General features: G+C 44.9%; 1 protein-coding gene across 1 annotated transcript in view; it reads left to right on the top strand.

The window, feature by feature from the left end:
* The window catches only part of jag1b (jagged canonical Notch ligand 1b), a 29,746-nt gene extending 9,847 nt beyond the window's left edge, over window positions 1-19,899 (top strand). The window contains exons 4-26 of the mRNA XM_022191295.2: window positions 351-608; window positions 1,093-1,153; window positions 3,337-3,467; window positions 3,564-3,683; window positions 4,868-4,981; window positions 5,069-5,182; window positions 5,267-5,380; window positions 5,843-5,889; window positions 6,339-6,512; window positions 6,947-7,097; window positions 10,871-11,035; window positions 11,161-11,274; window positions 11,429-11,542; window positions 11,719-11,832; window positions 12,272-12,388; window positions 13,081-13,108; window positions 13,472-13,557; window positions 14,163-14,276; window positions 14,362-14,471; window positions 16,027-16,272; window positions 16,878-17,009; window positions 17,273-17,414; window positions 17,993-19,899. Of these exons, the coding sequence (XP_022046987.2) occupies window positions 351-608; window positions 1,093-1,153; window positions 3,337-3,467; window positions 3,564-3,683; window positions 4,868-4,981; window positions 5,069-5,182; window positions 5,267-5,380; window positions 5,843-5,889; window positions 6,339-6,512; window positions 6,947-7,097; window positions 10,871-11,035; window positions 11,161-11,274; window positions 11,429-11,542; window positions 11,719-11,832; window positions 12,272-12,388; window positions 13,081-13,108; window positions 13,472-13,557; window positions 14,163-14,276; window positions 14,362-14,471; window positions 16,027-16,272; window positions 16,878-17,009; window positions 17,273-17,414; window positions 17,993-18,468 (3,242 nt within the window). The 3' untranslated portion in view covers window positions 18,469-19,899. The remainder of the gene's footprint in view (window positions 1-350; window positions 609-1,092; window positions 1,154-3,336; window positions 3,468-3,563; window positions 3,684-4,867; window positions 4,982-5,068; window positions 5,183-5,266; window positions 5,381-5,842; window positions 5,890-6,338; window positions 6,513-6,946; window positions 7,098-10,870; window positions 11,036-11,160; window positions 11,275-11,428; window positions 11,543-11,718; window positions 11,833-12,271; window positions 12,389-13,080; window positions 13,109-13,471; window positions 13,558-14,162; window positions 14,277-14,361; window positions 14,472-16,026; window positions 16,273-16,877; window positions 17,010-17,272; window positions 17,415-17,992) is intronic.
* The last annotated feature ends 21 nt before the right edge of the window (window positions 19,900-19,920 follow it).

The raw sequence follows: 19,920 nt of genomic DNA on the forward strand, positions 1-19,920 counted from the left end.
AAGCAGTTAAAAGTGCTCATTACAGGCATCCTTTTCCTTTTTTCTGCATTTCCTCCTTCTACTTTTCTTCCTCTCCAGCGCGCACATAGTTGCTTAATTACATATAATCTGCTATCTAAGTGATCTTCTGCAATTTGTGTGTGCGAATTTTTGGGGCATTTTTGGGTTCCCACTGTATGATTTAAGGAGAACATTGCAACACCCAAAAGCATAATGTAAGATACTTCTATCCACTGTTCTCTCCCAGGCTCAAACATTCGATGAATATTAACTCAGTTGAGGGGAAAAAATAGTTTTTCTTACTAAGAAAGTAAAAAACAAGGTTGATGGTGTCAATTCTTTCTTCTTAGGTGCAGATGGGAAGTTGATCGAGAAAGCCTCTCATTCCGGCATGATCAACCCCAGCCCCCACTGGCAGAAGCTGACTCACAACGGACCAGTAGCCCAGTTTGAGTACCAAATCCGGGTCAGCTGTGATGAGCACTACTACGGCTTCGGCTGCAACAAGTTCTGTCGGCCCAGAGACGAGTTCTTCGGGCATTACACATGTGACTACAATGGAAACAAAACCTGTCTGGAAGGCTGGTCCGGACCTGACTGCAACACAGGTAAGCCCTGCTGAGAAGGCAGCATGTAGTCATGGAAAACCTCACTGAATGATCGAGACAGTCGGATTAGTATTTATGACTACGAATGAGTCTTCAAACACTATCTGCCAGACTGCAATCTGTGATTCATGCCTGATACACTGTCTGTTGCGTTGTTGGCATTGAATGGCAGGCTGTGTTTGTGAACTCCCACTGGATTTTCCTCTTTCCTTCTCTATTTAAATGAGGCTTTTGTTTCCCTCTTGTACCAGGAGTAATTTATTAAACCCAAGAAATGAGCCTGGGCACTGGTGAATTTCTAATTAAGTGCTTTACAGTGTTACATGGCAGATCATGCATGGTAGTTTATCGACAGCAGTGTTTACTCTTGCAGACAGAAATGTCAGAGAGGGTGGTAATTAAATTGTGTACACCTATAATTAAAATGCGCTAAAAAAAATGTAGTTACCATGCAGTGAAATGATTATTCTTCCTCTTCTTCTAGCTATATGTCGACAAGGCTGCAGCACTGAACACGGATCATGTAAGGAGCCAGGTGGATGCAAGTAAGTTTCCGGACCCGCTCTCTATGATTTAATAGACTCTTATCAGTGACTTTACTGCATTTTTACTGTGTGAAATGTCACTCATGTTTTGTTTAAGTGCATTAACTTACCATGGAGGATAGTGCCAGAAGCCTGTGGTGTAGATCATTGAGTTATGTAGGGATCACGTCCAAGCTCTAGTTCTGTCATGGCATCAGATCTTTCCCTGTACGTGCTTGCATTTCTAGCCAAGAGACTATCAGTACCAGGGCTTTAACAGAGATGGAGGCTGAGCTGCCTGCAAATCTCTCACCGAGCTTCGAACGAGAGCTGCCAGTCTGAGCAGAGGAGAGGCTCAACTGCTTCGATAACATGTTGGAAATGTAGCCCTCTAATGAGGCAAGCGTTATCAGTCAAATCGAGTGTAACATTCGGATGAGCCCTAAAGTGTATTGTTTGTGTAGCTAATGGCTTCCTAATGCTGTTTATGCACACAGCCAGAGGAAAAGCCGAGCGCAGATGGATATCAGAACTGGGGCATTGTGTGCACTAACATTTGTATCTCATCCTCATCCTGGAGGAGGCCATGTACTGCCCAACTCTTCCCACAGTTCAGGCACTGGCTGCTTTCTTAGTTGTCTGATTTGGCCATAAATCAAGCACAGGGACGATCAGGTTTGTTCATTTTGTGCCGCAGCTTTGTTGTTTTTCCCAAGCTTTTGACATCATCAGGTTTCTTGTAAGTGCTTGTGTGGCCACTGGCAGAACAAGAGGTTGAATTGCTTTAGTCTCTGCACAGGTGTGGCTATATTTAAAGCTCAGGGTTTAACTCTGTTTATATGCACTCTGCCAACAAACTCTCCAAGCAAGATCTACTACTATTGTAGTCAGTGAGCAGTTTCCCACCATCGGGCTGCTGCAGTGTGTTAAAACAACTGCAGTACATAGCAACATTGGCTGCAGGCGAGGGCACCCTCCTTGTCGCTAAGTCAGCATAGCCACCGTTATTGACGTTCTTTGGGATTTTCTTCCAGCCCAGAGTTTTTAGTGAAACTCTTCGCTTTCATTGTTGATAATGGAGTAATGACAGTGCATCTGTGGACTAAAGAAAACAGTTGTGGCAAGCATTAACTGCACAGCCACAACATATAGACTGTTATGAGATCTTTATGTGCATCAGCAGTGCTGCACAATGTAATGTCTCATTCCCCAGTAATTTGGCTGTGTAATAACTGCAAATGATTTGGGATCCTGCTGGGGATTCCTGCCCCACTTCTCATGGAGGGGATTAGCACACTTTTAAGAATAGCCTCTTTAATCACAGACTGAGGTTTACTTAACCACCAAGTTTATTTTTACAGTCCGTCCGTTTCTTGAGGCTAATCAGTGTGCCGCTCCCCCGGAGGGACACTGTGTTTCCTGTCGCTCGGCTCCACAGCAGCGACCGTGTCACCACCTCGCCACCTTTAAAGAGCGGACTTATCAGTCAGGCCGGATTGCTGTCTTAATTATGGAGCTAAGGGAGAAAAAAGGGGGCAGCGTTATCAGTGTAATTATGGACGTGGACATTTCGGTGGTTGGCAAGCTATGCTCACCTCCTCGACCCTGGGGCAGGAGCATGACTTCTGACTCATGGGAACCAGGATGAACAGCAGTGTAACAGCCCAGAGGAGGGCTGAACACTCCTCTCTGCAAGAATGTCGCCACTGCCAAGCCACAGGCATAGTGTCGTTAAAGGGAGCGTCTGGCCGCATGCTAATGTTAGCTGTGCTAAAGGTCCCATTGGAACTGTAATTTAGTGTTTTGTTTTTTTCTGTTTGGTAAAATGCTAAATACTCTTCTGTTTCTTCGTCCCCAAGTATTGTTTAAAAGCTGTTGCATAAACACCCAGCTACTTAAGATTCATTTGTGGTCTTAAGATGCAGTCCAGTTGTGAGGGCAAGAATACGCCTCTTTGTTTGTTTCATTCGTGCAGTTCCTTGCTGCATATGCTAATGTGCAGTTCATTAAAAACAGATTATCGCTGTATTACTGCTGAAGGAATCTGGACTAAATGGAAGATTAAGATATTAACATTTTAAGATGCCACACAGATTATGTGGCCACGCTTGGGAATTTTCCTGAATGTTGTGCTTGTGTTGCTGTGCTGTGGCGTGTGTGTGTGTATTGATTTGCGATGGCACGTCTCTTTGTGTGTCTTTCAGGTGTCTGTACGGCTGGCAGGGTCAGTACTGCGACAAATGCATCCCCCACCCTGGCTGTGTACATGGCACCTGCGTGGAGCCGTGGCAGTGCCTGTGCGACACCAACTGGGGCGGCCACCTTTGTGATAAAGGTTAATTTCCTTCTCTTGTTTCAGCTGCAGTGTCTGTAGGAGCAGCTTGTGTTGTGTCCAAACAAACTCAAGACATGTGAAACGCTCTTTCCCCAGATCTGAACTACTGCGGCACTCACCAGCCATGTCTAAACGGTGGAACATGTATCAACACAGGACCTGACAAGTACCAGTGTACCTGTGCTGAGGGTTACTCTGGAGCCAACTGTGAGAGAGGTACGTGCTGCTGCTCGGAAAGATAAGTTACCTTTCTGTTTAAGCCACTGCTAGTAAGCATGAAAGGGCATACTTTGTGTTTTGCAGATGTCTATTTCTGACAGTGACTCATTTTGCTTTGGCTAAGTCTTAGATGTTTTGGGATTTCCAGTGAACTTCCTTTATTTCAAGCACAAGACGATCTATATTTAAAATGCAAGATTTGATCTCAAGGGCTTTCAGAATCATGTTTGCAGTCACAATAAGTGGGAATGTTCTTGGCTCACTGAGCTTGCAGACAAAAGGTCAGAGGTGCCTTGAGTTTGTAATCAGAGGAGGTGGTAACTCGGCAATAATCTGTTTCCACTCCAGTGTAAGTGGCCCCCAAGTCAGGTAATCTAGCAGTTTGATCTTGAGGGCCGGTCATCTCTTTGCTCCTTCAGACAGATAGGCGTGGTGCAAAGGTTCAGCTGCTGCGAACACTTACCACAGAGATGATGGTTTTTTCCTCATTAAATCTGAGCCTCGCGGGGTGCTGACAGCTTAACTGCAGAGATGTCAGGAAACCGTGGCCTTCGTAACAGGAGGTCTGCAGACCAGGGGATACGTCAGGCTATTGTACCACAGAGGCCCCAGGGTGCAGCGCTGCATCCTCTTCCCCTCCCTCCTCCCCATGGCATACCGAGAGCTGATCACCTCCGACTGCCTAGTTATCCTCTGAGTGAATCATTCATTTTTGATTCATTCGGGACCCGCTCATCCCTAACTCGTCCATAAAGGAGAAACTGTTCGGGCCGCCCCTCTCCCGCTCTCCCTCCCGCCACTCTCTCATCTTGTGCCGCCTCTCAGAAGAAGAATGGCGGGGAGTCAGAGGGAAGTCACGGTGCATTGGTCAGGTCAACTTAGCATGAAAGATGATTTCCTGGTGGGGTGGCAGGCCAGGGCGGGTAATGAGAGAGAGATAGGGGGATTTTGAGCGGGCTTTTGGAGCAGGGGAGGATGGGGTCATGTTGATGGGTGAGGAAAGGAGTCGACCCCTGGATGTGCTCTGGTGACAGACGAGTGAGGTTTTCCAGGGATTAAAATCAGAAACTGAAGATTTGTTTTCCTGCCAATACTAGGGCAAATGTAGATCTCAGAAATACACATTTTTTTTCATCACAGATCATCACAACTTGTCTACAAAACTGTCTTCCTCTTTCTAGCGGAACATGCGTGTCTCTCTAATCCGTGCTCTAACGGAGGAAGCTGCTCAGAAACCAGTCAAGGCTACGAATGTCAGTGTGCGCCAGGCTGGAGCGGTCCATCCTGCACCATCAGTAAGACTGTAATCACCATGCACCCGCTGAACGCGCTCAAAGAAAGCATCACGTTGATTAACCTGAATTGACTTGTCTCTGGCACAGATGTTGACGACTGCGCTCCAAACCCCTGTAATCATGGAGGAACCTGCCAAGATCTGGTTAATGGCTACAAGTGTCACTGTCCTTCGCAGTGGACGGGGAAAACGTGTCTGATAGGTGACTCACCGAGCCCCTTTCCACCACTTCACTGCTGTCAGCTGCATGTGCGAATGCCACTAATCCTTTTCTCTCCCCCTCTAGATGCCAACGAATGCGAAAGCAAACCCTGTGTCAATGCCAACTCATGCCGCAATCTGATTGGGGGATACTTCTGCGAGTGCCTCCCTGGTTGGACGGGGCAGAACTGCGACATCAGTGAGTTGAAAGCTGTCAGCTGCAGCTGCGGAACAGGACACCTGTCCAGTGCCTGCTTCCTTCCTTTATTTATTTATTTCCACTTGTGCAATGCATGCTGAATTAATGCGGCAACATAAAGGCGTAAAGCAAACCAGTTGGACAAGGGCTGTCTTTTCCAGCTCTGTAAATGAATCCGCTATAACATTATTAGCCCTGTGTGTGGCCACGGCTGTGGTGATTAGGGGTGGCTCAAAACAATCCCAGGACTAGTTTCACTTGGCAGCAGACGGGATTGCTCAATACTGTGTTTTGCCCTGATTCTGCAGCCACATTGTCCAAGTTTTGCACAGCACACTGTAGCTCTGACAATGTTTTTAAAGGCCCCTAGCATGGGAAAGATAAAGCACAGACTTGTTTTCAAAGACAGACTATTTAGTCAAGCTGTTCAGAATTAATCCTCAGATTTGTTTTCCCGTGCAGATATAAACGACTGCAAGGACCAGTGCCAGAATGGGGGGACTTGCAAGGTAAGCGTTGGGTCAAAAACCATCTAGCTTTATCTAGTATCACTGCTCTGTTTGCCAGCTTGTTTGTTTGTTTTATTGTGTCTTTTTATCTAAGCCAGAGACATTTACAGCAGTTTTATAAATAGCTGCTGTAAACTATTCTCTCCAAACCAACAGTGGAATTGTTGTGGAATTCCTCTGAAATCAACGGGTTCAGAGGGGTTTCTAAGGGAGGGACACACAAGTTTCTTGACCACACTAGATTGAATTACAATAAACATTATTGTGTTGAGCCCGTGCCAGGAAAATGTGTTGAAATAATTGTGGAGCTGTGATAATACGGGTGCCCCCCCCCTTCGGCCTACTTCACTCCGTTCCCTGGTTTGACAGTTATTGTTTGGACTCCACCCTTTCTAAGCAGTTAATCAAATATGTGGCTGCGTGAGTTAATCCCAGTCTCTCTTTCTCAGGACTTGGTAAATGGTTACCGTTGCTTGTGCCCTCCTGGTTTCGCCGGCGAGCATTGCGAGCGGGACATTGACGAGTGTGCGAGCTCGCCGTGTCTGAATGGCGGCCGCTGTCAAGATGAAGTCAACGGCTTCCAGTGCCTATGTGTGACTGGCTTCTCAGGAAACCTCTGCCAGGTGAGACATGACTCCCACCAGCATCCCACACACCATTAAGCATGCAAGCAAGCATCCTCCCTGCTATCATTCAGCATCTTAAGCCTTTCCCCCAGCCCCGTTTCTGTCAGCATTGCTGTATCTGGGTTTGTTGTAAAGTTTTCCTGCCCCACCCTCCTAAATGGCTGTTGTTCCACAGTCCTTTTTAAAAGGGAGTGCTTTGTTGAAGCTGCTCCTGGCTACAGTGGGATACATTCCTCAGCGCTGAAGCCCAGACTCAGAGGACGGTTCCTATGTCTCTGCCTTGTTTTTCCCCTTCCTCCGAGCGCTGTGCGTGTGTTGTTTCCTGGCACAGCCTGTAGGGAGGATGCTGTGGGTTTTGCTCTGTTTTCTGTAGCAGAAACTATGTCAGCTATCAGGTTCACCGCTCTCTATTCAATACCTTTTTTCCCTAGCTGGATATTGATTACTGCTCGCCCAACCCATGTCAGAACGGAGCGCCCTGCTTCAACCTGGCCACAGACTACTTCTGCGCCTGCCCAGAGGACTACGAGGGCAAGAACTGCTCTCACCTCAAAGACCACTGTCGCACCACCACATGTAAAGGTACGTCTCCTGCCTGTACAGTAACCACAAACTTTTCGCTCCTTGTCTTTTTCCACAAAACTTCTGAAAAGTGATCTGTGTAGCTTGCTGTACTAAAATGCTGAATAAGTTCAGGTATTCACCATTTAGCCGAACACTTTGCCCACATTTTCCCATGAGGGCAATACCTATATTTTAGTTTCACGCAATGCAGTTTCTTGGCCAAGGTGTGCAGTTACTTTGAGTGTGGCTCCCTTGATAAATGCCCCCTCCTTCCTCTCCTCAGCAAAGCTTTTCCAATGATTCTCCCCTCTTCTGAGTTCCCTGAAAATCTGGCAAAAGACTGATAGCACCGTGTGTGTTCTTGGTAATGACTTGGTGGGCTACCTCTTCTTTTCCCCCTCAATGAATGTGCACATATTTTCTGTGTGTGTGTAATTGAGTGAGTGGACCAACCACAGAGTCAGATACCAGACGGTGAGATTCTCTCTGCTCTTGGCAAGATTGAAGTGATTACAGGGGAGCAAATTCACTTGGCTCTCCTAACCTGATCAGACAGGGGGAAAGGAAGGGATTTCAGTGCAGAGTGAAAAAGATCACTCTGAATTGCTTATGAAAGCATAACAGCTTATCGTTGTTTCTCCTATCATTATTTTTATTCCCCTAGTTCGTACACTGATACTGTTTTTCTCAGGGGATGGGAATGTTTAATCATCGTGTTGACATTATTATCTCTAACTGCCTGTTGCCTTGTAGATCCCTTTCTTAATCGCCTCGCTTGCTCACTCTCTCTGTCGTTTGCTAGCTTACTTTCCCTTACTTTAATATAAATTAGAACATGGTTGCTTAACTTTGATTAAAATACCAGCAATAAACAAAAGACCCGTCCTTCCTTATTCACTGGAAGATGAAACCACATTTAATGATTTGGAACAAGTGTCAGATCAAACAGGGTTTCATCAGTTTTATTGTCTAACTGGCTCTGCTTGTTTCACAACAGACACACTTCTGAAGTTAATAGAAATTTGATTGCAGATGACACTGTTTGCAAAAATCTGAATAAACACATTCTCTTTGTCCCTTTACAGTCCATTCCATGACAGTACAAGGTGACATGTGTGATACTGTGTAGAGATCCACTTATTCCACTAAATACAATGCAATAAGCACAGAGGTATAAATATCCAAGAATGCATATTCTTTTTAAAAAAAAGTACTTTTTTTTTTTTTTTTTTTACCTGTTTCAACCATCAAATAAATGTTACGGTGTTATGGCCTTTTTCTTTTTCTTTTTTTTTTTGGGTAAAGCTGTCTGCAAGTTGTTTTCTTGTTTGTACCAAGAGCACTTGCTCAGTCCTCTATGTTTGGACACGTTTGCCGATGCTGCTTATCTCCAGGCAGAATCTCTTTTTCTCAGAAACTGGCTCTGTAAACCCAAAGGCATCAGCAAATGAATGATTATCTGTCACAAAGAATACTGGTGAAGCATGTTTGGCGTCACCAGGACATTTCGGAGAACAGCGTAACCATAAAATGGCATTATCAGTTCCCTTCAGACATCAGCCAGTGTTTCCTGTGCTTGCGAGTCCTCTTGACTGCCAGGAAACGAGGGAAGAGTTTCCATTTTCTTCTATTAGAACAATAAGGTGCATTCCTTGTGTGCCCTCATCTGAAAAATTTCCAAATGAGGCAACACAATAATCTTAAGAGCTAGAGAAGTGGAAGTACAAAACTACTTCCTTACACTTAAGTTCGCAAACTCTTGTGTTTTCTTCATGGATTGTCTGAAACCATGAAATGTTGCACATTTTTGATGCTCGGTGCCAAAGTGCTAGCATCAAACATGACATCTGGCCTTCTCCATCTTGCAAGAAATGTAGCCCATCCTAGACCTCTGCAGATTCTTTTCCCTAAAATCACAGACCGATCATCTTACTGCACAGCACATGAAGGATCTATTCTCCGACTTAGAGAACAGATCAGGGATGGGGTGGTGGAGAAACTTTTGTCTGTCCCTGGTATGACGTCATTCACATGATAGGAAAGTACCCCAGTCACACTGCAGTCGTGAACGAGCCAACAGAAAACAGGCAGATTAACCCTGGACATTTTTCCCTGCTGTTCTCAGGAATGTTTCCTTCTCTCTGTTGTAGAAGAACAATGAGGCATCTTCCAGACCATACACCCACTTTATAGGCTTCTGTAATGTTCCTTCACAGTCACCCTCAGGGGGGAGGACTGATGTAAATGTCACATAACAGTTCTGGTCCCTGTAGGAGTGCAGAGTTTGAATGGAATGGAATGAGACATCCAGTACCTTTGACAAATAACTCCTGCAAGTAGTCAAAGAGACACTGAAGCACATGTGGGTGACTCCCACACGTCTTGCTGCTTTTGGTATAAATCCATTTGTACCTATGTGTTACCATCAGTAACAGTGACCTCCAAGAGAAGACGCTCTAAATTTAACAGAATCTGTGATGCTTGCGACATTGTTAGATGAGTGACAGATTACACCAGCTTTTTGTGTTTGTACCTGCAGTTTTACCTAGACTTTCTGGCACTTTTCTGAACCGGCCATGTTTTTAGATGGACATCAGCTGTCTTCTCTGTACCTCATTGTGCTCTTATGTTGTCATTTATGTCAAACTCTGCTACACCTCAGTGACAGTTTCTCTGCCCTCCATGTTGTTGTCAGCTGCTCCCTTCAGCAATGTTTGTTTCACTTTCTGCATCATCCTTTTTGGCATGCAAAACCTCACTCTGCGTTCACTTGTCTCAGTCGAGATAATGTGCCCTAATGCATGTCTGACAAACACATCCTGACCCATGACAACTTCAGGGAGTAGAGTCAGTCATCCTGTGACCTCACAACAAACCCACACTTCCTTTATGGGACTGCTCAATCCATGCTTCAACAACAGAAGCCTATCTGATGACGTGTTAGGATAGTCCCCCATCTCTAGCAGACATAGATGACTGTAGCACCAACCCATCAATGCACAATCCAGTCTGTTGTTAGCTACTTCATATTTCATATCTGTGTCACGTAGTGGTTTACACACAGCTCTCCGTATACTTTGCGGACTTTCTGCTCCTTTCCTAATGCATGTAAAGCAGAAATGTGTTTTGCCACCCTTTCGCTTTTTGTGGTGCCTTCTGAAGACACCATAAGAGCCCAGTCCAATACAGTGTCAGTCGCTACCACTGCTCGTCTCTGCCTTTCTTCTAATCTGTGTTTTGTTACAAGCTGCATATATGCATTGCACCTCAGGCTACAATATAACTGTCGTTGATATTTCAGGTTTTCTGCCATAACTCTCACCTCATCACTGTTGAACTCTCACGCTTTGATACTGAATAGTTTCTGAATCACAATTACTCAGTCTTGGACAAAATGTGTCACTATTTCAGAGGATTTGATGTGGTGAAAATACTGTCTGCACTTACCTGTGTGAGCTAGAACAGTAATGTGGTGACAACTCACACCTGGTTTGAGTTCAGCTCTTGCTCAAGTTTGAACAGTGTTCTGCAGAATGTTGCTCCATTTTCACCCTTGTTGCCTGAGCTAGTCAGAAGCTTCTGCAGTTTGTCATAAGCATCCCTTATACCAACAGTCAATGATGCTTTGTCACTAAAACAACATCCATTTTGCATTCCAGCACAAGACCACATGTACAATCTTATACCGATAGTCAGTTGTCTAAATGAATATGAAGCAGCCAGTACAGCAGAGGTATACATAGGCAAGAATGCACTTTATAATATCTGAAACTTACCTCACCTCTCTGCAGTGATTGACAGCTGTACAGTCGCCGTGGCATCCAACAGCACACCAGGAGGAGAGCGCTACATTTCATCAAATGTGTGTGGACCTCACGGCCGCTGTCGGAGCCAGGCGGGGGGCCAGTTCAGCTGCGAGTGCCAGGAGGGCTTCAGAGGCACCTACTGCCACGAGAGTAAGGCTTGATTCCAAACCCACGGAACAGAATACAAGCGGATCGTTACGTTTCAGAATGTCTCCTGCACAAGCATTGTCAGTCTCACGTTTTTTTCTCGTCTTTCACTTTTGTGAAATTTTCAGACATCAACGACTGCGAGAGTAACCCGTGCCGTAACGGAGGCACGTGCATCGACAAGGTCAGCGTGTACGAGTGCATCTGTGGCGGTGGCTGGGAGGGCGATCACTGCGAGATCAGTGAGTAGGACCACTTTTGCTGTGACCTCAAAACAAACCCACACTTCCTTTATGTGACTGCTAAATCCGTGTTTCAACATAAAAAGCATGTTTGATGAAGTGTTCCGATATGTGCCCGCACATAAATCACGCTCTCGTTTAATGCCTCCACCAGACATAGATGACTGCGGCACCAACCCCTGTCATAATGGAGGGACATGTCGAGACCTGGTGACTGATTTCTTTTGCGAATGCAAAAATGGCTGGAAGGGAAAGACTTGCCACTCCCGTAAGAGTTCTTTTTTTTTTGTTTTTGTTGTTTGCTCCACACCCGTGTAGTCTGTCTGTGCAGGCTCATGGTATGTGCTTATGGTATGCGCTTATGGCTGTATATAATTACCCAATCTTCTATGATGTGTGTGAGAGACCCGTGAGTAACCCTATGGTTTTTAATGCCCCTTCTAGGCGAAAGTCAGTGCGATGGAGCCACATGCAACAATGGAGGCACCTGCCACGATGAGGGCGACACATTCCAGTGCAAGTGTTCCCCAGGCTGGGAGGGTACGACATGTAACATAGGTGAGTCACACAATCCCAGCGGTTTGGTTTGTTTCCTATTTACACACACTCATTCACACACAAACAGACCGAGACAAAGAAGTCTGCTTTGTGGGAGAGCACCGTCTTGTCTCAGATATTAATCAGATCTGTCAGATCTGCGAGGTCCATAAACAGTTTTTATCCCTTCACTCTGTCAGCGCTCCCTCCCCGCTCATCTCCCTCCTCGCCTGTTTCTCCCTCTCCTCGGAGTGCTGACAGATATCCGCTTAAAATCCCTGATTGCACGGACAGTACACTTCAAAGTTGTGGAATGTAGAAAAAGACAGGGAAAGTGGAAACCCGACTGAAAAAAGCCAAACGAACGGCCAGTTCTGTGACTGCGCAAGGTTTTTGATTGCACTGATAATCCAGCTCACTGACAACATTAAACTTTTCCTTTCTCCTCTTTCTCTTTCAGCCAAAAACTCAAGTTGCCTTCCGAACCCGTGTGAGAATGGCGGTACCTGTGTGGTGGAGGGGGAGTCGTTCAACTGCGTCTGCAAGGAAGGTTGGGAGGGTCCCACGTGCACCCAAAGTAAGCTGGCCAGTGGACAGTTACTGCTATTAAATGATGATAAACCTCGTGCTACCTAGTTCAGAGGTGAAGTCCTGCATCTGATTAACAGACTCTCCCATCATCTTTTGATCTGTAGCTCCTTTTTTTTTTTCCTCCTCCCTCTCTTACTGGCTGCTGCCGGCCATGAGAGGAGAAAAGGAAAGGAGGAGGGAGAAAAGGGCTCAGGAAAGTGGAGACAGATGTTTCTCCCCCCTTTCTCCCAGTCCAACACACACCCCTCTCGTCGCTGCATTCTTGTCCAAACAGTGACATGTCTGCTTGTTCTGCAGCCCTCCTCCATTTCCCTGATTTTCCTGGGATCCCTGCCCTGTACTCCAAAACATAAATTCCTCTTGTAACTTTTGTAAGGGGGAGCGAGAAACAGCCGGGGGTGGGAATTTGGGTGTGGAGGTGTTGTGGACGGCGGTGGGGGAGCCTGAACTCATTTTTGAGGATGAGAATCGACTGTGTGGCGTTAATAAGGCACAGTAAGCATGCAGTGCGTCGTCCAGGCCTGACCGGCCCAACACGCCCCTGTACACGCAAGCTCAGACGTGCCATTTGCTGTCATGTGCGCTAAACACTCATACATGATAGACAAAAAAAAAAACAACACGCTCACTGCTTTCTGTCTGTCTCTCCCTCCCTTTCTGTTTTTTTTTCTCTTTCAGATACCAACGACTGCAGTCCCCACCCATGGTAAGTGGAAGCCAAACATTTCCTGTAGATCTAAACAGATGTAAACACGCTGCTCCTCCTGTATTGGAGTTTCTCACCTGCAGGCTTTCCCTCTCTCACTTGCTGCTGAGAACCAGGCGTTCACCCTCCCCTGTCATTCCTGAGATGCAATCGGCAAACCCTGCTCTGTGAACTGTCATGTGGAACTCTTATTTAAACAATCACTCCCAAACTAAAAAGAATAGGACTGACTGCTGTAATTGTTTTTGGGAATTTGTTGTTATGTCTCTGGTGAGAAACCTCAGACTGGAGAAGCAGAGATATATGGCAGTATGTAAAACAAGCTATCCAGAGATACAAATTTCCCCTCCTTCTTATCTGCAGCTACAACAGTGGAACCTGTGTCGACGGGGATAACTGGTACCGCTGCGAGTGCGCCCCAGGCTTTGCGGGTCCAGACTGTCGGATCAGTGAGTATTAACCCTGCCTCCAGCTCCCCCCTGATCCCTGTTTGAGCCGTCAGCTAGAGCATGCCCGGGCTGCGGGACCATCCCAGTCGCTCCAAATGGAGGGTCTAGTCGGCCAATTATCTGTGCGCTGGGCTTCAGGCCAGGCCGAGCCATTTCAGTGTCACTCCACCGGGCCATGCTGTTGTCCCTTGGGGGAAACCAGCTTAGCAGGCCAACAGCTAATCAGCCATGCTCTCTGACACTGATTACACAGATTGTTTTCCCTCTTAAAGGCTTTCAGATGGCCACATTCTTTCCCATTGCAAACCCTTTGTTCTACTAAGTCCAGCCTTTAGCTCCTGCATACCTGCTAATGATGCTGCCTTTAGAAAGCTGCAAGGGGGCAAAGAACGTCTCGGGCTGATTTAAAGCATGTTTGCTTGTTTTTTTATTAACTGCTGTGCATGTGTGTGTACTGTTCAAATGACACATGACCTCAGTGAATTTAGTTTAGGAATTAGATTTGTGTGCTGACTGCTTAACCCAATATTTGAATGCTGTCTGGCTGTGCTCTTAATCCCATGAAGGAACCATTTCTTACCCCTCGCCCTTCTCCTGTATGACAGATATTAATGAGTGCCAGTCGTCTCCATGTGCCTCGGGCTCCACCTGTGTGGATGAGATCAATGGATATCGCTGCCTGTGTCCCCCAGACAGGAGTGGACCTTATTGTCAAGAAGGTAATAAGTCTTCACGAGCCAAATCCACTTAACAAAACATGCCGTTTCTTATATACTTCTAACATTGCGGCTGTATTTAACACAGTGACGAAAAAGCCCTGCTCTGGTAACGGACATGCCACCCCTGACGGAGCCAAATGGGACGAGGACTGCAACACTTGTCACTGTTCCAATGGGAAAGTTATATGCACAAAGGTATGTGGAAACTGCATTAAATAAACAAGTAATGAACAAGTTAAGTATTTTCAGTGGCCCTGTGCTGCTGTGAATCCCATGATATCAGTGTTTACAAAGAACCAAAACAGTTATTGACTCAAAGACTCCGTAGGCAGTTGTGTCTTATTCCTCAGAATATCAGAGACTGCAGGTAGGGCCATGTCGGGCCAAAACAGCTCTCTGTGTCACAGGGTGGAGTTGGCTTGGGAGTGTCAGATTCTATGCAGAGATGATACAGTTTGTTTTGAAAAGAAACACAATGGCACTGTTAGAAATTGGCGTCAAATGCCATTTCAGAATCTCCCACAGTCACACTGGGTGAAGATTGGCTGATTTACAGTAGCGGCCTGAAGTAGTGCTATCATTATCATGCCCGTCTAACCACCAGATGAACAATGGCGCTTTACTGATGCGACTCCCCCCTCGGGAGGAAAATGCATCATGGGGTGAAAATGATCTGTGTGAGTGTAATATGTACTGTAGGCTACAGTTTTAAACACAGCCTGGTGTTACTGTACTTTTACTAACAGTAGCTTGTGTGTTTCATGCGGATTACAGAAGCATATCCCTCGGCATGCAATGGAGACAAATCTTTGCAGAGCTACTAATATCCTTGCCTGGGGAAAAAAAAAACTGGTGTTGCAGATTCCTTTTCTCTAATCTATTTACAGCCTGTTTGGGACAGGATATTGAATTTGTGGTAGTTGGTGCTGCATACACTTTTGACTTAGTATCAAAAGTCAAACCTGTCAAATGTCAAAATCTGTTTTTAAATGTCTGGATAAAGTCAGAATATTTGGACTTTTTTGTTTTAACTTTCTGAACACCAAAGCTGGTGACTTTTAAAAACAAGTTGTTTATAGATCACACCATTTTCAGAGCCAGAACCTGTAAAAACAGAAAGAATTGTCAGATTTTCCACTTTTCAGCAGTCATAAACAAATCAGCAGCAACTCCTAGTTAAGCTTGATTGTTTTATTTTCAATGTGTCTTGTTTAAAAATAAATCATTTGCAGCTTCTGTAAAAAACAAAAAAAAATCTGTTTTCCTCTAAGTAACTGAAGAGCCATTACTGATGCAACTGTGACTAATGGTCACATGACAAAAATTCTGGGAGTTTTTGGCTGAACTGCAGGGTGTATTTACACAGAGCAGATAGGAGGCATAGTAAAGAAGTCTTAAAATATCCATAGTCACCTTGTTTGCTAGTATTGGTATTTGGCACATTGACAAATCCGTTGATTCCAGGTTTTTACATTTTTGTTAAAAAAAAAAAAAATCTAATTTAGCTTTATTTTATACTTTATTACAAAAAATCCCTAGAAACTGCTTGTAGTTCAGAGGGTTCATTAAAAATGTGACAGCTTTAGACAACTGTTCAATGTGATTCATCCATTGTGCCCCAGGACAGTCTGTACAAAAATTCCCAGAAATCTATTTCATAGCAGTTACAGATACGTCCATTTAGGCTGAGGCGGTGGATTGAAGAACAATCTGTGACCTCATGTTAACACCTGGGTGCTTTCCTCTCCAGATGTGGTGTGGTCCTAAGCCGTGCAAACTGGGTGCCAAAGGCCGAGGCGGGTGCCCCTCAGGCCAGAGCTGCATCCCCTTGAGGGAGGGCCACTGCTTTGTTAAGCCCTGCCTGGAGCTTGGAGAGTGCTGGCGCTCCAACCCTCCCCAGCCTCCCATCAAATGCCACCCCAGCTCCACTTACCAGGACAACAGCTGCGCCAACATCACCTTCACCTTCAACAAGGAGATCATGCATGCTTATCAAGTGAGTTACCTCGGCACCAGAGAAGAAGAGATTGAATTAGTGGGTTCGGGGGTCATTTTTCATGCCTCTGATCCACCACCTTTGTTTAATGGATGGGAGCAGCAAACTGTGAAAGATCAGGTTTTTAGAAGTGCTCACCCATCTCTTCGGGGCAAAAAGAGACTCCTGAACTATTCCGTCAGCTGTTTAAATGTGCTCCATGAGGGAAATAATGTAGATACTTCTTTTTGTATCTTGTTGTCAGCATCAAAGTTTTGGTATTTCTGAGAATCAGAATCCTGATTTTGTAGATCATGCCAATCCCCGCTTCCCCAGACCGCACTGTGAGATTAATTGCAGGATAATATGGATTTGAGCTAAACAGGACCACTGGCGACTCTGTCACCACATAGGATGATCACTCGCCAGCTGTCTAACAAGCATGACAGCAGATAGTGACAAGCATATGAGCCTGTGGTCTTTAATCTAAATTAGGTGGATTTCAACCAGATAGGATGTTGAACATACTGCCAAAATACAGACATAGCTCTTCCCTTTCCCCCCCTTGATTGCCCTCTATTTTTCCATATGTGTTAACGTTCGCTTTATCTCTTCTTCATGTCCAGGGATTGACTGTGGAGGGAGTATGTAAGCAGCTGAGGCACTTGTACATAGTGAAGAATTTCTCCTTGGAGCATTCTGTGTCCATAACCTGTGACCCCTCATTCTCAGCCAGCAACGAGATCCACGTCTGCATTGTAAGTACCTCCTCCCACTCCCAGTCTACCATATATGTTTGTCTGCCTCTATTAATGCATACACAGAAAAAACCTTTTTGATTTATAGCCTGCAGCATGCATTCTAAGCAGCAAATAGACAGTCTGTAGTGGAATGTGATGGATTTAGGTTGGGGTATTTTGTGTCATCAGTTGACAGCAAGTGAACACAATCACTGGCAGACAAGATAGAACTTAAACCTAAACCAGTAGATTTCAAATCTCACTTTCTTCTTTGCATTCAGTCTACTGAGGACCATCGCTTGGACCGGAGCCCTATTAAAGACATCACAGACAGGATAATCGACTTGGTTAGCAAGCGCAACGGGAACAACACCATCATCTCCGCCATCGCAGAAGTCCGTGTGCCAAGCCCCAGCAAAACTGGTATGAGCCGAGTCCAAACTCCTATGAAGTTTTCCAGACTTGCAAACACTTGTGTGTAGAAACTAGTGGGAGTTGTTTTTTTTTTTTTAAGATCAGATGAGATAGAGCCAAGCCTTGAATATGACAGCAATGCTGAGTACCAAAGAAAAATGTATGTGTATATGAAAAATAAGTCCTTGCACTCCCACACAACTCCGACCGCCCAGGTCTGCCATCTCAGGGCAGTTGTAATGGAGCTCAAAAGGATCTCGCCAAACTTTCAATGGAAAGAGCAGAGCAGCTTGGCTACGTGGCTTTACACTGGCTCATACTGCAACTGGCTGGACTTGTAGTAAGACTCTTGCATGTGTCCACCATTCATCAACACAGTGACAGCAGACTGCCGCCATGGCCAAGTAGAAGCAGCCTCCTCCCCTGTTCAGGGCTCAGAGGTCAGGTTATGCTGGCCAAAGCACGCTAATGATTTAGCAAGCTTTGACACAGTAATACAATAAAACCTACTGTGCATTGTTTAACTGAGAGTCAGTCCTTTTAAATCTGTTGTATCTCTTTGACCTGTGATTGTCTTCTTCCATCAGACTACCTAGTGCCCCTCCTCAGCTCCATCTTCATTGTCATCTGGGTCCTCGTGCTGGTCTTCATTTTGCTGTGGTGCATGCGTCGGCGGCGGAAGCAGAGCAACCACAACGGGACATCAGCGACTGGCTCTGAGGACAACACTACCAACAACGTGCGGGAGCAGCTTAACCAGATCAAGAACCCTATAGAGAAGCACGTGGGCCTCACAGTGGCCATCAAAGACTACGAAAACAAGAACTCCATCATTGCCAAAATAAGGACAAATCATCCCGAGGGGGATGAGGACGACAAGGAGAGGCACTTACAGAAAGGCCGCTTTGCCAAACAGCCAGCATACACACTGGTGGAGAGGGACGAGAAGGCGCCCATCTCCAATCCCAACTCAACATCCAAGCATCCTAATTGGACTAATAAACAGGACAACAGAGACTTGGAGACAGCAAACAGCATAAACAGGATGGACTACATTGTATAGCAGACAGCTGTGTTGCTGTGCAACCAAGCCTTATGCCTTCACACCCAGGTGGTGGGTGAAACAGGGGAGCTTTGGCATGTGTAGTTAGTAAACGGTCATGTCAGTTGTGACCCTACAGTATTTTCAGATATTCCCCGTGTTAATTTAAGTTCTGACAAGCTGGCTTACACTGGCAGTGACAGTTGCTGTGGTTGGCTGGAAACACAAGGCACTGGTATACATTTCACTGTAGAACTAGTTGCAAAAGTGTCCTCCTATGCATTTCATTTCCCTTTTTTTTTTCTTTTTTTTTAAATTCTGTGGACACATGGAAGGGGCTCCTGGTGTAATTGTTGTACAATGACTAAAACTACCCGACGTGTTCAACACTAGAGCTAATTATTTTTAGTATGTGTTTGAATTCTTTCTAGTTCTGTTTGGAGAAAGAGCCTTTTCAGCTTTAGACTTCAGCAACTGTCAAGAGAAAAAAGATCAACTTTATTATTTATTTTTATTTTGTGGGGGGTGGGGAGGGAGAGGAAAGGGTTCAATGTCAGCAGTTGCTGCCAATATGAAGAATTTATGTGACAATTTAGAACATGTAGATATGTACATTTTTTTTATTAATCATTGTGTATATTTGATTTATTAACTTAATAATCAAGAGCCTTAAGATATCATTCCTTTTTATTTATATGTTCTGTCTAGTTTGAAGGTTTTGATAGCTGTGGAAGCCTACCATTTCTTTCAATGACTAAATTTTTTTCAACGCATTCTATAAAAGCCAAATTTCGAATAAGACAAAAGATGGGCACTTTGGGCCTGAAAGAAATACTTTTCTTTTTTGTTTTTTTCACACATTTGACATTTCATTATTTGTTGCCAGGACCTTAATTGAAGGCAAGTGAGGTTAGGACAACAAAAGATCACAGCTGCTGTAAGGGTTGGACATGGTGGCAGACATATTGCTTGTCACTAATGGATAAATACTTAAGGGAACAAAAATTCTTCTGCAGCTTCAGTTTAACCCATTGACGTATTTCAAAGGCTGTCAAAATCCACCAACTTGTGAGGCAAGTCTCATCAATATGACACGCCAGAATTCCCATCTGCTTTAGTCGGCGTAAAATCATAAGCTAGACCATGAGTACTTGAAGAGTAGGGGGGCAATGGGAACACTGTAGAATCAGATAAAATACACTGCCTTGCTCTGCAAGAGTCTGCTTTGTTTCTGTGCACATTTGTTTCTATTAAAAAAAAATTGAGGCTCTTAAAGACAAACATGTTTTATCTCATTTGTTAACCCTTTGAGATCATGGCAACATTTTGTCCTGTTTTTGACTTTGTGTTATGAACTTGAGAATTATGTGTTGATCTGGCAATATATTTTTGAAAGTCATATTTATTAAATATTTTGTATGAAAAGAGAATTAAAGTTGTCTTTGTTCTGGAGAGCGAGTGAAGAGTCTGTCT

This window comes from Acanthochromis polyacanthus, chromosome 15, assembly GCF_021347895.1.
Source record: "Acanthochromis polyacanthus isolate Apoly-LR-REF ecotype Palm Island chromosome 15, KAUST_Apoly_ChrSc, whole genome shotgun sequence".
NCBI classification, from domain to species: Eukaryota; Metazoa; Chordata; class Actinopteri; family Pomacentridae; genus Acanthochromis; species Acanthochromis polyacanthus.